The sequence below is a fragment of the Tachysurus fulvidraco genome, chromosome 1, assembly GCF_022655615.1.
Source record: "Tachysurus fulvidraco isolate hzauxx_2018 chromosome 1, HZAU_PFXX_2.0, whole genome shotgun sequence".
Lineage (NCBI taxonomy): Eukaryota > Metazoa > Chordata > Actinopteri > Siluriformes > Bagridae > Tachysurus > Tachysurus fulvidraco.
Window position 1 is genome coordinate 5,695,703 of NC_062518.1, and position 21,072 is coordinate 5,716,774.

Below are 21,072 nucleotides of genomic sequence, written 5' to 3' on the forward strand. Positions count from 1 at the left end.
CCAACAGTGAGAAGCATTTTAAGCTGAAGTGCTAAGGCGACTGAACTGCTACACACTACACTTTTAAACTGAAGATGATTTTTGTTTTCCTCAAGTAGTAAATGTTTCTGGAGCAATTCAAACAATGAGGTCATCAGTAGTCTCTGGATCCTCCTACAACTTTTAGATATTTTGCTGTAGAGAATTTTGGTTCATAAACCGAAATAAATGCTAGTGTTTAGTGTATAGATTTTAAATAGAATTTATATATATATATATATATAAAACACTGTATAAATTCTATTTAAAATCTATTTACTGATTAGTCTGTGTCAGGGTTCGGTGGATCTGGTCCTGTGAAGACTGAGCATGAGGTTGAAAACCATTTTTGGATAGGATGCCGGTCCATCACATGACACATGCACACATGTATTCAGACCTAGGGGCAATTTAGTAAAGCCAATCCACCTATTGGCATTTCCTCCATTTTCACTAACCCCCACTAGTTACACATATGATCTACCAAGAGTGTGGATCTGGGATTAAACAGATTACAAATGATATATCCAGAAGATATTTTTAAAGTTCAGGAGCTAATAGGCTAATGAAAACAAAACACACACAAAAAAAAAAAACTGACCCAGGCATTTGTTCTGCTTGATCAAATCACATTCACCTAACGAATTCTTTCGCATCTCAACCTTATTGAAACACACAATTGCTTCATGTGATTCACGTCCTCAAGCATTATAAGTATTTCTTATAAGTCTATCCAACAACAACAGTGGTGAAGTGATTGTTAAATTTTAATGTTTAATTATTGCTTTAAACTTATAGAAGGTACCCTTGCAGATTACATGAATGAGGCGGTCATGCGGTCCACTTCCACTTCCTGGCCTGAGCCAAGACCTTACACAAGGAAAGCTCACTCAAGCAAAGTGTGAGCATAAGTGTATAGGTCTGTGTGTATGTTTTGATGAGCATCAGAATTATCATGGAGCTTATTTGTTTTATGTCTCAGTATTATTACTTAACCCTGTAAAGCCCTGGTCCTTTCTTAACTTATACAAACATGACAAAAAATGCAAAAGCACCAGAACTGGACATCAAGTTGACAGACAGAAAAGAAATGCAGTCATGCTTCTACCAAAGAGTTCTTGGCACATTGTATTAAAGGACTTAAATGTATACTGAATACATTTATTATATTTTAGATTAATCAACATATCCATCTTATATGAAGTAGTTTTTACCCAGGGGGGAGTTTTTACCCAGGATATGAAATCAGTTATGATAGCAGCACATGAAACACAAGAAATATGGGCAGTAACCAATTTTCCTGAAAAAATAAATAAATAAATAAACAAACAAATAAAATTTAAAAAATAAATAAAAAGAAGAAAAAAGAATTTCCTGTGAAACATTAGTGGATGAGTGATGAGGTAATTTGGAATGGGTAATGGGATTGAAAAAAAATTAACAAAAAAAAAACAAAAAACAGTAAATTCTACAATACGTACATTAATTATATAAAAGAAACTTGATACAAAGACAAACTTTCATGTAAATGTGATATTGTACAAATATTTTCAGAATGATTATATATTATTTCTTACTGTATTTATGAGTTTTTATTTGTTTGAATTTTTTATTTTCCAGCTGAATGGAAATGCAGCTAATCAAGACTTACGCCAAATCATCGTAGAATTGCTCCAGTTCATCCTTCTGCTCTGACAGTGAGGTCTCCAGATCCAGGTAGTTTCCATTAGATGCCACCTGCAGCGTACACTCTTCTAACTGAGTGAAGGCACAATAAAAGGTGTGTCAAAGCTATAAAAAGCATAAACATGACACACACACACACTCCCACTTTTATTTACCTACAATCTCATATCTACTTTTGTCCACACTTTCATTACTAAAACTATCAATATGATACTTGTATCCTTTACAATGAAAGGTAACAACTGCCATATTATTCAATCAGTGTCTCTGGGGTGAATACATTCCAAAAATATTTCAACGTCTTGAAAATGTTAGTCCATACCAAAAAATTTATTCAAAAGGCTGTGCAATTGAATCTTAAATCAGGAATGATGGAAACTCTTCCTGACTACCGTTATCCAGTCCAAACAGTCGCTGTATGGACAGAGAGGAGATTCTTCTGTCTTATCTCGCTGCATTTCCCGTGCTGTACGTCAACACTGCCACGTTCGCTCTAATAATGAGGATAATTGAAGCTGTTCCTTCTCCCCTTATCTGCTGCTTACAGATCCCACCCTTTCCTTAAGGCTCAAGTCCATCAAATGCATACACACAAACAAAAAAATATGTGCAAGGTTTTGTTGAGTTAAAAGTCTATATCCCTTTGCCTTGGTTTTCATTCATTTTAATGCCATTCCTGACGCCACTCCTAAAAGCTGTCAAAGCGAAAATCTGCATGCACATAGCAGTGTGTGTGTGTGTGTGTGTATATATATATATATATATATATATATATATATATATATATATATATATATATATATATATACATACACACACACACACACACACACACACACACACAGAGTATACATATAAAAAGTTTTGCACTATTTTACAGGGAACTATCTTCATTTGAATGCTGTGAAGTCAGTATAGCTGTCATTTTCTGTGTATATAAGTTTACAGTCTCTGAAGGAAATGCACCAATCTGTACTATTCCACGTCCTGGTGTAGTACCGTCAAATGTACATCTTCAGCATGTTAGGATGTTTCTGTCTCTTAGAGACATGAATGCAGTGTATTATGTTCAGTATCCTGCTCTCTGAGGGTGCAAATGTCCTAGTTTAAAGACTTCATCGTTAAGACGCATAATATTTTGGCATTAATTTGATACCTAAACAAAAAAAGAAAAGGAATTCAATTTCCAGGACAGAAACCGATACTAAAAGGTGTTTTAAAAACTGAGAGCCCATCAGGGAAAGAGGACAGTTACAAAAGTTTTGGCACCTGAAAAACATAAAGGGGCTTCCACAGCCCTCCCTCCATTTAACGCCTATTGGTAACAAATGCGCCTTAGTGCTTTTTATTAGAGTAAATAACAAACTGTCGTTCAGAAAATCACCTGCGATCCAAAACAAAACCGACCCTGCTGTTGTGAATCAGGCATAATCCTGTGTGTATGTGTAGTAAGTGTTGGAATGGACTCTGTATGGACCCTGGATAAGAATGGACCCTATAAAAATCACTGAAAACTTTTGTATTTTCTACCAGAACAGTTAAAAAAATGCATCTAGCTTTCACGTGAGAGAGAGAGAGAGAGAGAGAGAGAGAGAGAGAGAGAGAGAGGTTTACCTTCAGAGGAGCTTGGAGATGTTTCTGGACTCCAGCGATCTGCAAATTTAGCGGCACCAACTCGTTAAGCTCATATTGAGGAGGTCTCCGAGGCTCAGGGAAATTAACGCACACGAACGGATCCGTGTCGTCAAGATACTGAACTCGACAGGTTATAATCGCCATGCCTGAGACTTGTAGAAAAACACCGAGCCTCACAACCACAGTGCGGAATTACAGCTCCATCAACGCCCAGAGTTTGTCGTGCAGCCTTGAAGGGAAACTCCTGGTAATGGCACACTGGCGCGCACTGACGCGCACATACACACACAGCGACACAGAACTCAGCTGAAACTCCTAAACACTGCTAGAAAATGGATAAAGCACCGCCCATTTGTCTCATTAAAGTGCCAGCACACCTCGGGTTAAATTACACCTGGCAGAAAAGTTCTCAATTCCTGATGGTTTAAGACGCGCCACACATACAGCGTCATTGGTTAATATCATACCCAATATAATACTCTCGGAGTTCTCAACCATATACTATTCAGGGCTGAGATTTACTAAATGTAGCCCGTACAAAAGGTGCAAGTCTCACCATGACCTAACGGGGCGCTGCTTCAAACAGAGGGCTATTTTACCATACACTCACCATACAGGTGCACATGGTACTGTATACAGTTACACACTATAATCCACAGGTTCCCAGTCCTGGTCACAGAGAACCTCATGTCCTGTACATTTGATTGGTTTCCCTGCTCGAACACACCTGGTTAGATAAATGTGGTGGATTAAAGCAAAGGTGTACTACCAACCAGGTTTTATAGATAAAAAAAATCCCACAGCCTGCTGAAAATCCAATACATACATACATACATATATGCATATATACATATATATATATGTAAATTCATCTATTTACTGATTAGTCTGTGTCAGGGTTCGGTGGATCTGGTCCTGGGAAGACCGAGCATGAGGTTTTTGGATAGGATGCCGGTCCATCACGACACATGCACACATGTATTCACACCTAGGGGCAATTTAGTAAAGCCAATCCAGCAATTGGCATGTTTTTGGGATGCAGAAGGAAACCCACATACAGAATGAGGGACCATGTAACACTTTGCACAGCCAGGAATCCAAGCTCAGAATCGAACCATGGATCCTTGAAATGTGCAGGAGCAAAAATATCTGCACCATGGTGCTTTCCATAAAAATAATGACAAACAAAAAAAGCGTGTTTTATGTAATATTCTAAATGCAATTAAAGCTCAGTGTGCAATAATTCTTAATTCAAAATCCTATATCATCCATTTTGTAAACAAGCATCAAGATCAGTGACAAAAATATAGATATCATTTCACAATATTGTTTTTATTTCACTTCATTTTGTTGAATTGCTGCATAGACACTCTGTGTGCCATGAGCAAAATCTTTCTTACCACACAATAATTAAAAAACTTGATTTTCCTTGTCATTATTATTATTTTTTTTTTACAATCCATTAATACAGTAGAGAAATTATACCTGTTACCGTTATGCTGGTAAAGTTAGTCATTTTATCGATAACTTCAAACACTGCTTTCGGGGGGAAAAATCTGCCTCTTGTAATATAATGAATGGCTAATATTTCACATACATGAAGATGCTCTATAACCAACAATTCAGTAATTTTGCTGCTCATTAAATACCATATAAAAGCCTTCTGTATTAGAAAAACAGCATTTCAACATTCACCAGCTTTAAAACAATGCTTAGATCTTAGTTTCCAAAGCAATGTTTATATATCAACCCTTTCCTATCATATACGTAGGACTATAGATGCTGCCTTCACATCGTGACAAGTGATGTCTGAATTTCTTGCTGTTTAATATTGAACATCCATCACAAGACAAAAGGAGAGCAGACACTTTGGGCGGACTGATGCAGCTCTCCAGTGTCCTCAACTTCCGTTCTGGGTTGACTGGAGGTACTCGTTGTGCAGCTTCTCCTGAGCTTCGTATAGCTTGCGAAGCTTTTTGGTCTGTGCCTTGCTGAGCTCCTTTCCTTCTGCATCATGTGTAGGGAAACCCTGTGTGTTAAAATACAGAAGGTTACAACATAAGCAATTTTAAACACGTGCGTAATTCCCAGATCTGCAGGAAAACGAGGACGATTTTACCGTGTCATCAAAGTTGGAGTACTTGTCTGTTTCTGAGCGGAACATCTCATTCGGTGGTGTCTTCATCTTTGCCAGTTTAGCCATCTATAAAAGGGAAGGAGTATTGACAAAATTCCTTTTTGTGACAGAGGTTGTTTATTCGAGTCTTTATTACGCAGGTAACATATCCAAACTTTTGTGAGATGCACTGACTAAAGTAAAATATTTTCCCATTAATTCCATCCATTTTTTTAATTAGTTAAAAAAGAAAATGTAGAACAAGAAGACAAAAAAAACATCAACAGAAAATCTTTTTAAAGGTCATTTTGGTATGATCCTGTCTGCCTACAGACACGATCGAAAAGGGAAATTTTATGAAGATGATCCATAAACTGCCCTGACAATATAAAAAGAGGCAGATTTAAAGGCAATTCAAACTGGTATTTTGGTTGTTAACAAAATTAGTTCGGTATAAATAAAATGTATTTTTGTCCTGAATGTGCATAAACTTTTGGAATGAACTCCAAGCCAAGATAAAATGTTATTTAAAAGTAAATAGTAAATGAGTAAAATGAGTAAATTTACTAATAAACAGTCAGTTTTGGTTGTTTGTTTGTCTGGTAAAATATCAGGTCTTCTAACCTCCTGTTCTTGTTTCTTTCTGGCTGCCTCCTCTTTCTTCTTTCTCTTCTCCTCCTCCATCTGGAAGCATAAGAAAGAATTACAGCATTTGTTTAAAACAAGATTAAAAACAAATATGCAGATTGTACCATGACATCAAATTATCGTGTATACATTTTAACCGGATTTTCTCGATGTAATTCAAGCCAAATTTAACAAAAAGCCCTGCAACTTGAGACCTGTAGACAGTCATACACACTCACGCATGTCACCAGTCATCAAGTTTTCGTGAACCCAGCATATTTTTTTCTTCCTCTTTCTAGGATTATCAGCTACACGACATGCATCATTTTAAAAACCGAACCGTCTTGTGTTTTATAATGCAAAACATTTTATACAACATATACAAGTTTAATATTTATATATTAATAGTAAAAATGCAGAGACATGGGGACAAACAATGTTAATTACCTTCTTCTTCTCCTCCCTTTCTTTGAGTAGAGTCTCTCTGTCCACCAACTTCACCGCAGTGCGGAGTCCTTCATAAATAACAAAGAAAGAAAAAGCTCAGTTACTATTCATTCATTCATTTTCTATCGCTTTATCCGAACTTCTCAGGCGTCATCGGGCATCGAGGCAGGATTCACCCTGGACGGAGTGCCAACCCATCGCAGGGCACACACACACACTCTCATTCAATCACACACTACGGACAATTTTCCAGAGATGCCAATCAACCTACCATGCATGTCTTTGGACCGGGGGAGGAAACCGGAGTACCCGGAGGAAAAAACGAGGCACAGGGAGAACCATGCAAACTCCACACACACAAGGCGGAGGCGGGAATCGAACCCCCAACCCTGGAGGTGTGAGGCGAACATGCTAACCACCAAGCCACCGTGTCCCCCTAATTTACTATTTTTCCTTATTTAATTCTTTAATAAATTCATCATGCAAACATTGAGGAAAACAAATATATAAATAAACCGTACAGGTTTCTATTATTAAACTTTATTTTTATAATAATAATAGACAGTGACTTGTATGGTTTGATTATGGAACTATATTTGATGCACGGAACTGATTCATATATGAATGATATGAGTGTATAAATGCAGATGACACCATTTTTTATGAGGAATTCGTATACCTTCATGATCTTCTAATCGGACTCCTAGCTCAGGCAGGATGTCATCTCTGACTGTGTCACACATCTGCAGTACTTCAGTAACTTCCAAAAAAAAAAAAAAAAAATAATCATTTAAAAAAAAAGGTCAACACTTTACATTCACAAAAAAATGTAAAAAATAATAAATAAATAAAATAAAAAGAATGATAAATAGTTATAACACAGATATGGAAAAACATACCTTTTTGTTCCCTTGCAATTTTTCTAACCCCTTCCCTGAAGTCTGAGAGCACCATTACATAGGGCATGATCGTACTCTCCAGCTGGCAAGCACAAATAAATATGGTGTGATATTAAAATCCTGCCAATATGATCTAGATCTCAGAACTACAGGTGAAACACTACAAGCAGAAACCAAGGACGCATCCTTGAATTTACGAACCAAACCAAACTATATCGTAGCACAAGCTGATTTTACTTACATCGACATTTTGCTCATTTCTTCCAACAGGAAATCCAATGGGTTCTGTTCCCTCGATTGCCCCAAAAGTCTGGAGCGAGAGGAAAAAACAAAAAAACAAAAACATAAGCAACTTCAGTACTGTCCAGATTTGGACGTTTTTCACCAGTGTCTCTTTTACTGTGTAACTGGACATAAACCTGGGTGGTGTGTGTAACAGTGAGTAATATCTCCCAGGCATGCTGTAATACTGTAAGAAATTCCAGTAAATGTGAAAATAATTAATATAATGGTGCTCTAGGACTAGAGGGAGGTGTAGTGTGTCTATGCATTTGAAATATGTAGGATATACAATGCAAAGCTAATTTTGTAACTTAAATCATGTTTAATTTTACCACTAAATAGATCACTTGATATTAAAATGTGTATAAAATGACATTGCTATTTTTGCGATGTAGCAAGCCCAGAAAGTGCTATAATCATGTAGCTACTGTATGTTAAACTCTGTGGTTGGTTGGTTGGTTGCTATAATTTACTGCCATGTCAGCTACTAAGGCTATCTTCATGGCAAGAACGGTTAATAAGGCCTAAAATAACCAGAAATCACAAAGAAATAAATATAGACAAATATAGACAACTTAAATGACTTTTTTTACATTAATATATGACAGAAAAAAAACTTTTAAAACTTTTTCTGATGAAACCTTGTAAAGTAGCTCTTTAAATGAATTGGCCTCATAAAATATCCTTCTGTGGTCATTATGCGCAGGACAGTCCAACAAAATATGCTTGACACTAAGGAGAATGCTGCAGTACAAGCACTGAATGGGGTCTTCTCCTTTCAGCAAGTATTCATGTGTCAGCCTTGTATGCCCGATTAAACTCTGTGGTATTTCCTATTTTGGTTTGATATATTTATTTATATTTGGGATATTTTGGTTGATCAGTTAGATCAGTTAGTTGCCTCAAATGCATGTCGCTTATCATTATAGATACACAGAGTTATTGCTAGACTCATACGGTCACCTACTGATGTAAACACTACATTGTTTGGTGCGGTGCTCGGTGCATGCGCACCTTGAACATGTCGGTGAGGTAACGAGCGATGCTCTGGAGCAGCATGCGGTTAGGCAGGAGTTTGGCACTCTTTCTGGCAGCCATGTAAGTGTTACTCTGTCCCACCAGAGCTCTCATCTCCTCCAGCACTGTCCGTGTATCCATATTGTCACACAGCGCCGCGTGAACGCCTTCTTTCTTCTCATAGAAACTAGACACAAAAACAATACAGAAAGGATCAGTTTAGAAAGGTAACACATTCACAATTCAAGAGCAAGCATGAATAATCTGCCAGCAGAAATGCAGCAGGAATTCTGGCAAATATACATTTTCTCGAAGCCAAGAAGAACGCTAACCTTTTGTTCAGTTCGATCTCCTCCGCCTCCCATTTCTCAAATTGCCCCGTGATATCGGTGGGAGTTCTCAGGATATCTTTTACATTCAGGAAGAACTCCTATTGAGGTAAAGAAATACATTCGGCGTTATAACACACAATCTTGTAGGGATGCCAAACCGGTCAGTCGACGATGACGACGACGACACCGATGATCGATGCAAGATAACATAACTCTAAAAAGCATTTACATGTATCTCGAGCAATCGAGTAGCCAGAAACTCAGTGAATAATATCCCTATAGTTTTCTGTTGGGTCATTATCTGTGCTTAACAATTGCAACAAGTTAATTATGTCTGCAAGTAATTGTGTTATGGAACTATTTAATTATTAAGTAACATACTGTGTTAGTGACATCTGGAACATACCGTATACACACACACACACTTAGTGCATGTTGTTATAGGAAGTTTAAGCACAGGATGGTGGGATGTGGCTTGAAAAGGCAGGTTAATGAGAAGTTGATTACTTTCCAGTAAAACATGTCCCAAGGCTCTGACTCCTCTAATCAGAAAGGGCAAAGTCCTCGGCCCTGAATTGGCTACAAAACATGGACATCGGAGGCCCCTTAGGGGCTTTTTACACCTGGTCACTTCATGTGTTTTCTGTGATCAGATAGCTATCCAATCGTAAAAAGACCAGGTCTAAATGCCCTCCGAAACGGTTTCGAGACAGATATAAATCCGATCGCTCAAACCATTTCAGGAGGTGGTCTGGGACGCATTTCAGATGAAACTGGACAGGTGTAGATGCATGTGGTTGTTCAAGCCACATACGTCAGCGCTATACTCCTCCCAGACGGAAGTACGTCACTCGCAGGTGACTCGCGAGTCGTGCATCGCGCCAGAAACAAATATGTTTTCCCACCAGCGCTGGCTCCGATCTTTCACAGAGGTGTCTCGTTGGGTCTTAAAATGCACTGCTGCCGCCAGCGAAAATGCAGCAACAGTAAATGACGTTTTTTGTAGCACCCGCATCCACCAAAGCGTGTTCCATTTCAATTACCCCGGAAATGAGGTCAAATATATTTGCATATTGGGCGGGAGTAAAAAGATCAGATTGATATCCGATTCGCGAGACGCATTTATGTGGCCTAATGTAAATGGAACATTTTTAACAAATCAGATAGCTATCGGATCAGAGACAACACACGAAGTGACCAGGTGTAAAAAGTCCCTTAGAAAAAAAATCTCTTCACACTCTTAATATTCTGACTAAATATTTCAATAATTCAACTCAAACTCAATGTGTTTTTTTTAACCCACAACGTTCTGCAGTTCATTAGTACGCCTGAGTATTTAGAGGGACAACTGAGACATGTTTACAGCCTGCTGATGAGCTGTTTTCAAGCCTCTTTAATTCAGATGATTTATTTACTTTCCTCCACCAATATGTCGGTATGTTGATGTGAAAGCAAGCTTTTCTCTGCCAGAGTAAGGTTATTAGTGTGCATGTCATCAGTCCTGCATGCTACTCCCTGTCTGCAGTGTTGATGACGGTGAAATGACTCACGTTCATGAACTTCTCGTACTGAATGGCAGACTCCATGGTGTTACAGGAATAATCCAGTGTGTCCTTCCACGAGTGCATGAGGAAGGCCAAGCGCAGTTGCCTCGCTGTGGACAGTTCAGGAAAAACACACTGGTTTCCAAGAAGCTCAATTTTTCAGAACTTAAAATTGATTTTACATTTTTTTTTTTGTTGTTGTTTTTTTATATCAACTGTCTTATATAAAATCCTCAGAACAGCCCTGAGATGTTGCTCTGTGTGACTCACTTGTCAACAAATTATGCAGAACGAATACCTGTGTGTTTGGCGAGGGCATCTTTAATGGTGATAAAGTTCTTCAGAGATTTGGACATCTTGCAGCCGGCGATGGTAAGATGGCCCGTGTGTAAGAAATAGCGTACCCAGTGGTCATTGTCAAAGTAGGCCTGTACAGACACCCATTAAATCGAGCAGGTCAGAATGATTTTTTTTTGTATAGTGTTAATTAGTTCACTGCTATTGAAGTGTTTAGTAAATGAGGACTATGAAGACGTACCTCAGACTGAGCCAGTTCGTTGTCATGATGAGGGAAACGCAGGTCAAATCCTCCTCCGTGAATGTCCATAGACGAACCTAATATAGAGCCAGCCATAGCTGAACACTCGATGTGCCACCCAGGGCGTCCCTTTATACAAAGAGTGAAAAAAAGAGTCTTGAGCTGTTATCAACTGCACATGTGATGGTACAAAATACCTCAGGGAAATGAATGGTTTCCAGGTCAAACTGATTTCCGACCATCTTTGTAAGACAATGGAACAGTCACAAGAACAACAACACAAGTGACAGCTTTGTTATTTAGGTGAGCGATGGAGACACGGTCAATCTCCACATGTTCTATTTTTAATCGTACTGTTTAATTAGTATAGTATAGTATAGTATAGTATAGTATAGTATAGTATAGTATAGTACTCATTTTATAAATTACTGGCTTGTTTGCAAATGGGTTTAAAGTTTTGAAGTTAACAAGAAAAGATCTGCAAAATTAATTTTCAATTTTAATTAATTCGTTTTTACATTTTTAATTTCAAGCGTTTATTGACAAAAAATATTAAGAACAGAAAAAAGAAAAAAAGAAAATACAAACCAAAACTCCCACACTGGCATCTTCCAGTGACCAGAAAAGCTTTGGTTTGTTTCCGCTTAGTTTCATTTGTTCATCTTCAGTAATTGTTTAACGGATCTGGAGCCAGGACCACTGGGTGTGAGGTATGAAAACACTCAGGATGGGATGCCAGTACATCACAGGGCACCTCATTCAGGCAATTTAGATTCAATAATCCTGTATCTAATGGCATGTTTTTGTGATGCAGGAAGTTCTTAAAGAGAAAACCCCTAACGAGACACGGAGATCATGCAAAGCACCACGCCGGCGATGATCCGAGCTCAGGATGAACCTTGAAAATGTTCGGCGCCAACACACCCTGCTGCACCCCCAAGCCGCCCAAACAAAATTTACACTTTATGCAAATAAAAAGCAAAGCGAGAGAGAGAGACAGTCTGGTTCAACAAAAAAAGCACAATATATAGCTTTACTCCACGCATAGTGAAGATGTTCTTCACAATTATTTTTTTGCACGGTTTATACGAACAGACAAAAAGAAATAAATGTAAAAATTATTTGCTCACCTTCCCCCAAGGAGACTCCCAGGAAGGCTCTCCAGGCTTAGAGGACTTCCACAGGGCAAAGTCATTCTGTGAACGCTTCTCGTTCAGCCGATCTGCCGAGATACTCAAGTCTCCTACAACAAAACAAGGCAATGTAAACACTACTAGCTGTATCTAGTAGAACTTTTATTTATACACACTCATAAATATACTGAATTTTATATTGTTCTCTAAAAACAGACGAGGTCAGAGATGCGTACCTTCTCCCTCCTGCAGAGCCTTCTGATCACCCACCGCTTCTGGCACAAGTTTAGCATACGAATGTCCTGAACTAGCATCAAACTTGGCAGTGTCGAAATACACAGAGCCGTTCGACTCGTAGCTGTAGTAAAGAAAAGATTTGAAACATAACACAAAAAAAACACATTCTGAGAAAGCACAGCATCAGGATGCTTAATAATTAATTATCGCACAGTATCATTCAGACGTGTTATGTGTGTTCGTTTATAGTCTGTGCGTACGAACCCGTATCCGTTGTCTACTATTTTCTTGACAAACTCCACAATCTCCGGAACGTATTCACTGACCCGTGTGAGAACATCAGGTGGAAGGACCTGGTATTACATCAAGATCGAGTCAGGGTCACGGTTTAGTTAGTTACCATGTTAAAGGCAGGGTCTCTTATTTTTGAGAAATGCTTCAGAAAACTGAGTCGGGCCGAATACTAAACAAAAATCAAAACAAACGTGTAGCCAATGAGCAGAAAGGGGCGGAGCTTGTCAATATGGGCGGAGAGAGTGTTCAGTGCGCATGTGTGACATTATCAGAAAGCGGTTTTAGCATTGACATGGAGGATAAAAACAAAGAAAGACAAGCGAAGAAAGGCTTACGATAAGGCAAGAAGTAGGACGTGTTAATATAGGATCAGCTTTCCAGCGCTGGAGAGCACTGAAGGAGCGGGAAGGCCTGCGATGGGACGCCGATGTTACTTTTTTCCTTCTCGATAGGTGAGTAACGTTGGTTTTGCTTTGTTACACAGAACTAATATATGCCTTTGTCCTTTGCATGATTATGCTTGTGTGTCATTTTTGCTTGTTTGTTTATCTGCAATCGTATTGTTCTTCCCTTCAGCTATGATAAAGACACATTTCTTTCCATTATTTGCCTGGGTTACGTATGTATGTGTGGGCGGAGCTATAAATACAGGGGTGGGACCCATTTGGGTTAGGGGCGTGTTTGTTTTGGTGATTTCAAATGTCAACATTGGCTTTCAAAAATCGGAGACCCCACCTTTAAAGTGCAAATGCTAGTAAAGATGTAGAATGTTTCAAACAAAACCCTGGAGAAACTAAAAAACTCTGAACATTTCCTTAAGTAACATCAGTTTTGCTCACATTAAGGGCGTCCATGTCTTTGTGATACTCTCCTTCCCAGTATTTTGGTAACAGGGAGAATATTGAGTTTTCTGTTACTTGGCTGCCAAACTGGGAATCCAACCAATCCGACAAAAGGTCCTTGGCTTCTTCAAGTAAACCCTAATCAGCCAAAACACAAACACAAGGCAAAAAAAAAAACAAATCTCCCTTTTGTATTAAAAATATTGAATAGATACACAAAGGTACACAAACATTAATGAAGGTAAAGTGCATTTCAGGTCAGTGTGTCGTTCTTATAATATATATATTATAAGTATATATATATATACACACACACACATACAGGGCTCTCAAGTTTTGAAGACAGGCAAGCGTGACATCTCCAACCGTGTGTGTGTGTGTGTGTGTGTGTGTGTGTGTGTGTGTGTGTGTGTGTGAGAGAGAGAGAGAGAGATTATGACTGGTGTTGTTTATTGTAAGTGTTCGTTGCCTTTTTGGACTCCTTTATCATTTGTAATGTTGCTCCCATTTAAAACAGTTCGGCTCAAACCCAGTCAATTTAGTGTCATGACTGTTTCGTGTTGAGGTTTCGTTCAAACCGACCATCGAAAATATCCTCGCTAATGAATGTTTTTTTTTCATTGGTTGTTGCATTAAATCTTACCCAGATAGTGCTATTTTCTGATTGGCTATTGTGTAGCCTCTTTTTTTTTGATTGGCTGATAAGTGTCAGGCTCGACTAAGTGGTGCGGACTGATACATTTTGGGCGCTAAATATTACATTTTTATATATTTAAATATTAAATATATGATAAATAGTCCAAATGTTTTTCTGCGTGAGAAATATACGATGTGTGGCGGGAGAGCGGGAGAAAAGACCCAAATGAGTGACTGTCACTCTCAATGCGTGATACTTGACAGCCCTGTGTTTTATATATATATATATATATATATATATATACACACACACACACATTATATATATATATATATATATATATATATATATATATATAAAAAAAGAGAGAGAGAGAGAGAGAGAGAGAGAGTTCTTTCTGACCTCAGCCTGACTCTGTACAGCAGCACTTTCAGCGCCGCTCTTCATCGACTCCTGTAGTGGAGTCAGTGCTGCCGTCACTGCTGCATCCAGTCTCTCTAACATCTGCTTCTTATCTGGGTCTGTGGCTTCTGCGAGCTTGACTTTAAAGGGCTAAAACAACAAAACAAAGATAACAATTTAACAGTACACAGATACCAAAACATTGTCCAAGATACTGAACATCAGAAATCTGTCCTATCTGACGTAGGAGCCACTGTTCGCCGATCACGTTTAAGTGTTCTTTATATCTCACTTCAAACTGAAGGCATCTGTGCTGATGAAATGTGAAAGCTGTTGCTGTCTAAACACAACACCTCTCTAATCAGTTGTAAATGCTGCTCTGCTGCTTGACTAAACTCGTGTGCACCGTACGACGCGTATATAAAGTGATCAGAGCGTGGAATAATAAAACGTGTTATCCTACTTCCTGTTTAACGAAGAGCAGAAAGATTTCTACAGCAGAGACAAACTGCCTTCTAGATATATGAAGTGAAGACGACGTTTGATCCCAAGCGATTCGATAAAACAGCTGATGAGAAATATACTTATTTTATTTAAAAGTAACCCATAAAAACATAAAATAATTTAATCTAAATCTAAATCCTAATCCTAATAATACTTCATCCTAATATCCAGATGATTAATAGACATTTTATTTTTTTAATTTCACGTTTTGTTTAAATTCAAATCTCTCTGCAAAAAAACTGCAAAATTTCCAACAGGTAATGTGAGGTCTGATGAGGTCTGATCTGATTAGCTCGTGTGTCTCACCTCTTTAGCGGTTAAAACATCCTGCAGGATCTGAGATGCTTTGGGCTTTTTGGCTCTGTACTGCTCCAGCAGGTGATTCTGTCTGGCTCGTTTAATGATCTGAAACACAACATCGTTAAAGGCGCAAGCTGTCACATGTGTGACTTATGGTCAAGCCCCCTGGTGTAATCAAGCTGGATATCAGAACAGGTCACAGTCCAAACTAACTTGTAGCTCAATGCTTACAATTTACTGCTACTGTTATTCATTGTTAATATAGTTACATGATGTTATGTGTATAAGTCTAAGGGGCTTTTTACACCTGGTCACTTCATGTGTTTTCTGTGATCAGATAGCTATCAGGTCTAAATGCCCTCCGAAACATTTTTTTAAGACAGATATAAATCCGATGGTTCAAACCACTTCAGGAGGTGGTCTGGGATGCGTTTCAGATGAAACTGGACAGGTGTAAATGCATACGTCAGCGCTATACTCCTCCCAGATGGAAGTACGTCACTCGCAAGTCATCTTTCACCCAGGGGTCTCGTTGGGTCTTAAAACGCGCTGCTGCTGCCAGCGAAAATGCAGCAAACAGTAAATGCTCGTCATAACGAGTTTATTCTTCTTCTTTTTGATCGCGTTCTGAAAATTTCAATTCCCATTTCAATTACCCCGGAAATGAGGTAAAATATATTAGCATATTGAGCGGGAGTAGAAAGATCGGATTGATATCCGATTCGCCGAGACGCGTTTATGTGGCCTAATGTAAATGGAACCGTTTTAACAAATCGGATAGCTATCGGATCAGAGACAACACATGAAGTGAGCGGGTGTAAAAAGGCCCTAACGGTTAGTGTTGGAGCGTACTCGGCCAAGAAAACAGCTTCTGACGCAAAGTCGAGTTACTGTTATAAAGTTAATGTTTCGCTCCTTAATTGTTTTCTTTGCTTGATGCAGACCGAAATATTGATGGAGAGCTACTCAGTGCATCAGTGCATCAGTTAGGGTTAAGCTACTTGTGTCCAGCTGAAATATATGAATCAGTGCAGTAATTCTACACTGTTTGCTAAGTTCAATCCAGGGGGTGACTTTTTATCTGGTTAAGCAGTGTATACTCGATGTGTGTATAAGCACAACTTCTAAGCCTCTTACTTTGTCGTCGATGTCGGTGATGTTCATGCAGTAGAAGACGTCGTATTTAAAATAGTCCATCAGTATCCTTCTTAAGATGTCGAAAGAAATGTAGGACCTGGAAGCACAAAGACGGCTTATCGACACGTACGCGAAACATTTTAGACACAAATGCTAAAGGAGAAAACTCAGTTTATGATTTTTTTTTTTTTTTTTTTACAAAATGTAGGCCAGAGGGTTTGGAATTAATTTCATCACTCATGCAGGATCAATCTAAGATGGCAGGAACGTTACGAGGACGCTGGGAACGCAGAAACGTGAGCATGCACGACGTGACAACGCATGTGGCACATTTCAGTACACAACGAGACTTACACGTCACTAACCACTGCCTGGCCAGGCTGAATGTTTCAGCTTGGGTAGTGTCTCTATAGACCGATCACAAAGAGCAGAACATTGTTCCAGAATGTTCCAGAAACACAGTGTGAGCGACTGTGTGAAACACTACAGACAGCTGTAGTGAGCGTTACCTGGCGTGACCCATGTGGGAAGCGTCATAGACGGTGGGACCGCAGCAGTACCACAAAACCTTGTTCCCATGCTGAGGAACAAACAGCTCCTAAAATATCAAATAACACACACACCCCAACCCTGTTAGCAGTATTAACACTGACTGTGTAGAATATAACTTACAGGTTAAAGACATAAGAGCGACAACAAAGCAGTATTATTAGCCTATACATACAGTATATGTAAATAAACTACAAGAGCTCTAGGCTATGATGTTGTCATGTGATATAAATGCATAGTGATGATTCTCAGTACATTTCTCTCCTAAAAATAGTACATCCAGACTTTAAAACGGTTCCATGTCATTCTGAGCAATTCCGACGTGGCTGATTTGATAAAAGTGACAAAATCTGCTTTTTGCCCAGAGCCATTATCTACAGGAGGATTCTGGTGTTTTAGGGTCGCTGTCGAAAATATAAAAATAGAATAAAGGTTTTTTTTTCCAAATCTTTTATTTTATTGAAATAGGTCAAATTGCAAGATTAAAATAACATAACATGACAAGATGGAGCACATAAAGGTGTGGTTTAAAATGAAAGACGGTGAGAATTTGACGTTTATTTTGTTGAGAAGTCATAAGCAGCGATCACCTCGAAGGCTATCAGAGGTTTGCGTTTGTGTACCGTTAAAAAAAAAAAAAAAAAAAGAATGTTAGGTAGTGAAAATTTTCTTAATTTATTTTTATTCATTATTTATTAATATGTAACAAATAGATATAAAATGGCATTATTTATTTACTTTGCTCTGATATGCACCATTGTCATAGTATCATTACATTATTCTCAAATTGTTTGAATTTTTTTTCCATGAAAAATTGCAACTTTTCTTGTAATATCAGAACTTTTTTTTAAAACAAAAATATTACGACTTTAATCTGGAAGTCTTATTTTCTTTTTAAACGGTGGCCCTAAAACGACCCTAAAAATAAACTTGCACCTTGGTCCGAGTCAGACTGTTGTAAAGTCGAAGCTTTGGGACTTCAGTTCCATCCGGTGGTGTCCAGTGAGGCTGCATCCTCTTTTTTGCTGAAAGACAAGATGCGTTGCAAGTTATTTTGTTAAATTCACATGCATGTGTATGTTGATGGTTATGGACAAAGAGGACAGTGTAACCAGGACACAGATTGGGATTTGTACAAGAGGATTTGTACAGAGGGTTATATAACCGAAACAAAAAGTGAAAGAAAAAAAAAAAAAAAAAAAGTGAAAGAAGCTGAAGGATGTAATTGGACAAACAGGATGCTACTGCAGACAGGAAACACGATGCTGCAAAGGACTGAACCTGACAATCACACTCAGTCTGACACAAGCATCATCGAGGGTTGCATCATCTAAGGACACGAGATTTCTCTCGTCTCACGATCGTGACCCTGAGCCCCAGGACAGCTTTCTAAACTCTACCTCACTCTGAACAGCACAGATTCACCAATCACAGCCTGCTGGCTTGTACACATTACATGACTCCCGCTCCCTGTCTACTCACTGGCGTCTGAGGCCTGGCCGTCAGTTCGAGGTAGCAGTGTGGCTATGTGCCTATACCAGCGCAGAGTGTGCACAAGCTGCGACGTTGGAGGCGAACCATGAAAAAGAGCGAATACGTCCGCGTCCGCCTGCGAGGGCTCGTAGCCTGCCAGGTAACTGCGGCTGCTCAGGTACTCGTTCAGAGCCTCGGCCCTGCAGCCGACCTCGCTTATGTGCAGTAAGAAGCCATAATCAAAGGCTGGGAAGACAAAAGGATGCCACACACACACACACACACACACACACACACACACACACACACACACACACACACACACACCCCAATAAAGAAAGCTCAATGTCTACAGCACTGGAGCCAAACATTGCAACAGAGCAGGATGTGGAAGGATCTGAAACAGACACACTGATGATATGCTGTCAGGACACGGACATGATGCTCAGATTCACCGTCTGGACGACATACGACCACAAATGTGCAGTTGCTCATTAACACTTTCTGCATGAGGATGCATTAGTAAAAGCTTTGATTGTATAAAAAATGTCAACAAGCAAAATACGCAAAACAAACAAAAGGCTTTTAAAGAGACGTTCTCAAAGTTTCTGAGGCACTGATTCATTTTCAGAAAGACCATCCGGCTGATATCTGACTAACAAAATATTAAGCACATTAAGTCAGTGAAAATGTTTCCGCAGCAAATAAAAAATACTTTAGAGCAGAATTTTAGTGCAGTAGATTTTATATATAAAATAAAACCAGTAAATCAAACAAAAGCAGTAGAGCAGTGACAAGTGAGCGAGATCTGACAGCTACGACTGTGGATGCACTGCAGACAGGAAACTCAGCAGCAAAACTGATTCTCTGTTGATTTACAAACAGAGAAAAACACGATTGCATTATCAATGTTTGCATCATCTCAGGAAGCTACTGTAGATTCCACTCATCTCACAATAAAGACCTGGAATGGACCACCAGGACCACAGCCTCCGAATCTGTTTCCCACTAAATAGATTAAATATACAAATATTCTCCTTTATTAATTCTTATGCTTGGAATCTTGTATTAACTCAGTTTATTATTGTAGACATGTATAAAGACATATGCAAACACTTGTAGTTAACTGGATGTAACAATTCACTCATTTATTTTCCCATTAGAGCTTTTTATTCTAGTAAATAAGGTTTATAATATTTATAAATTATCCCATATAAAACCTGAAGACATGGTGTCCCCAGATCTGCTCCTTCTTCTAGCTGAAGGATCTCAAATCCCTACAACAGCATTATAATATCTAAAGTAAAGCCTGTTCAGAAGAATAGAGTGGAATCGAATAGGATTGAACCGAACAGAATCAATTATAAACGAACAGATTATTATCAAATAGAATTGAATAAAGTGGAATTGAACAGATTTGTGAATTCTGTGAAACTGCTTTGGGACAATGAGAATTGTTGAAAGCGCTATACAAATAAATCGAATAGAATTGGTGATAATAGAATAGATAATAGAATAGAATAGTGAAATAGAATAGATAATAGAGTGAAATTGAATAGAATTTAACAGAAGAGAGTCAAATATAATCTAACAGATTTGAATCGAATAGAATTGAACAGAGTTGAATAGAATAATTCTGTAAAGCCGCTTTGCGACAATGAGAATTGTTAAAAGCGCTATACAAATAAATCGAATAGAACAGCGTGGAATTGAATGGAATTGAACATAGTGGGATTGAATCAATAATCAATAGAATTGAATGGGAAATAATAAAATTGTCCAGAATAGAATTGAACAGAGTGGAATTTAACAGAATAGAATAGAACAGAATAGTAGAAGCACACATGAGTATGATGGTCAGGTGTCCTCTTGGTGAATATAGTACATTTGCACTGTACATTTAGGCTTTCAGCTCCATCCTACAGCCTGTTTAGATCCTGTTCATTTAGTCTTTTAGTTTTAGTGTCAAAACCAAAATTGTCTTGATGACAGAAGTCACTCCATGTCGTGCAAACATAAGAGATTCAGCATATGCAAGGATGCTAAATGGTGTCATACCGATTTAACCAAAAACAACCATGCAGCATCCATTAAAAACATAAAAACATTACACTTTGATCTCGGGAGTGTTTTATTAGGTGTGTAACATTAAACCAGATCTAACTCCATATGTACAGCTCAAACCTTTCTTATTTACAGCCTTAACTTCACCTCTTGTGCTTTATTCAATGTCGTGCATTAGAGGTTTAACATTTATTACCTTGTTCTCCTGCCATCTTTCTGCCCCGGGTATCTGATGCAACAATAAACGTGTCCGGAAAATAGTCTCGTGCAGCCAAGGCAGCTTCACTTCATTTCCCACGCCTATTAGGTCGAAGCCACGCCCCCTGAGCATGTTGAGCACGGATTGAATAGTGTAGTTA

At 38.5% G+C, this 21,072-nt stretch overlaps 2 protein-coding genes across 15 annotated transcripts in view; both read right to left on the reverse strand.

Moving 5' to 3' along the window:
• fhod1 (formin homology 2 domain containing 1) overlaps positions 1–3,734 on the reverse strand; it is a 45,543-nt gene extending 41,809 nt beyond the window's left edge. For 4 of the 13 annotated variants that reach the window (XM_047811775.1, XM_047811766.1, XM_047811778.1 and 1 more), the window contains exons 1-2: positions 3,319–3,728; positions 1,670–1,776 (exon numbers count right to left, since the gene is read on the reverse strand). In XM_047811775.1, coding sequence (XP_047667731.1) covers positions 1,670–1,776; positions 3,319–3,483 — 272 coding nt within the window. In that variant the 5' untranslated portion in view covers positions 3,484–3,728. Of the gene's footprint in view, positions 1–1,669; positions 1,777–3,318 lie in introns of all 13 variants that reach the window. The other 9 variants (XM_047811755.1, XM_047811746.1, XM_047811764.1 and 6 more) reach the window with 8 other exon arrangements.
• Positions 3,735–4,652: 918 nt separating this feature from the next.
• On the reverse strand, positions 4,653–21,060 carry cars1 (cysteinyl-tRNA synthetase 1). Of its 2 annotated transcripts, XM_027136946.2 has the most exons (23): positions 20,910–21,055; positions 18,659–18,895; positions 18,113–18,201; positions 17,137–17,225; positions 16,628–16,724; positions 15,497–15,595; positions 14,687–14,836; positions 13,645–13,785; positions 12,776–12,864; positions 12,511–12,632; positions 12,272–12,384; positions 11,142–11,270; positions 10,902–11,031; positions 10,610–10,713; positions 9,060–9,157; positions 8,725–8,914; positions 7,670–7,738; positions 7,429–7,510; positions 7,209–7,289; positions 6,530–6,597; positions 6,080–6,139; positions 5,459–5,542; positions 4,653–5,368 (listed from the first exon to the last, which is right to left on the reverse strand). In XM_027136946.2, the coding sequence occupies exons 1-23, from the start codon at positions 20,923–20,925 to the stop codon at positions 5,240–5,242; spliced, it is 2,466 nt and encodes an 821-aa protein (XP_026992747.2). In that variant the 5' UTR covers positions 20,926–21,055; the 3' UTR covers positions 4,653–5,239. The 2 variants fall into 2 exon arrangements, with proteins under 2 accessions (XP_026992747.2, XP_026992749.2); XM_027136948.2 differs by lacking the exon at positions 18,659–18,895 and having other exon boundaries at positions 20,910–21,060.
• Between the last annotated feature and the right edge of the window lie 12 nt (positions 21,061–21,072).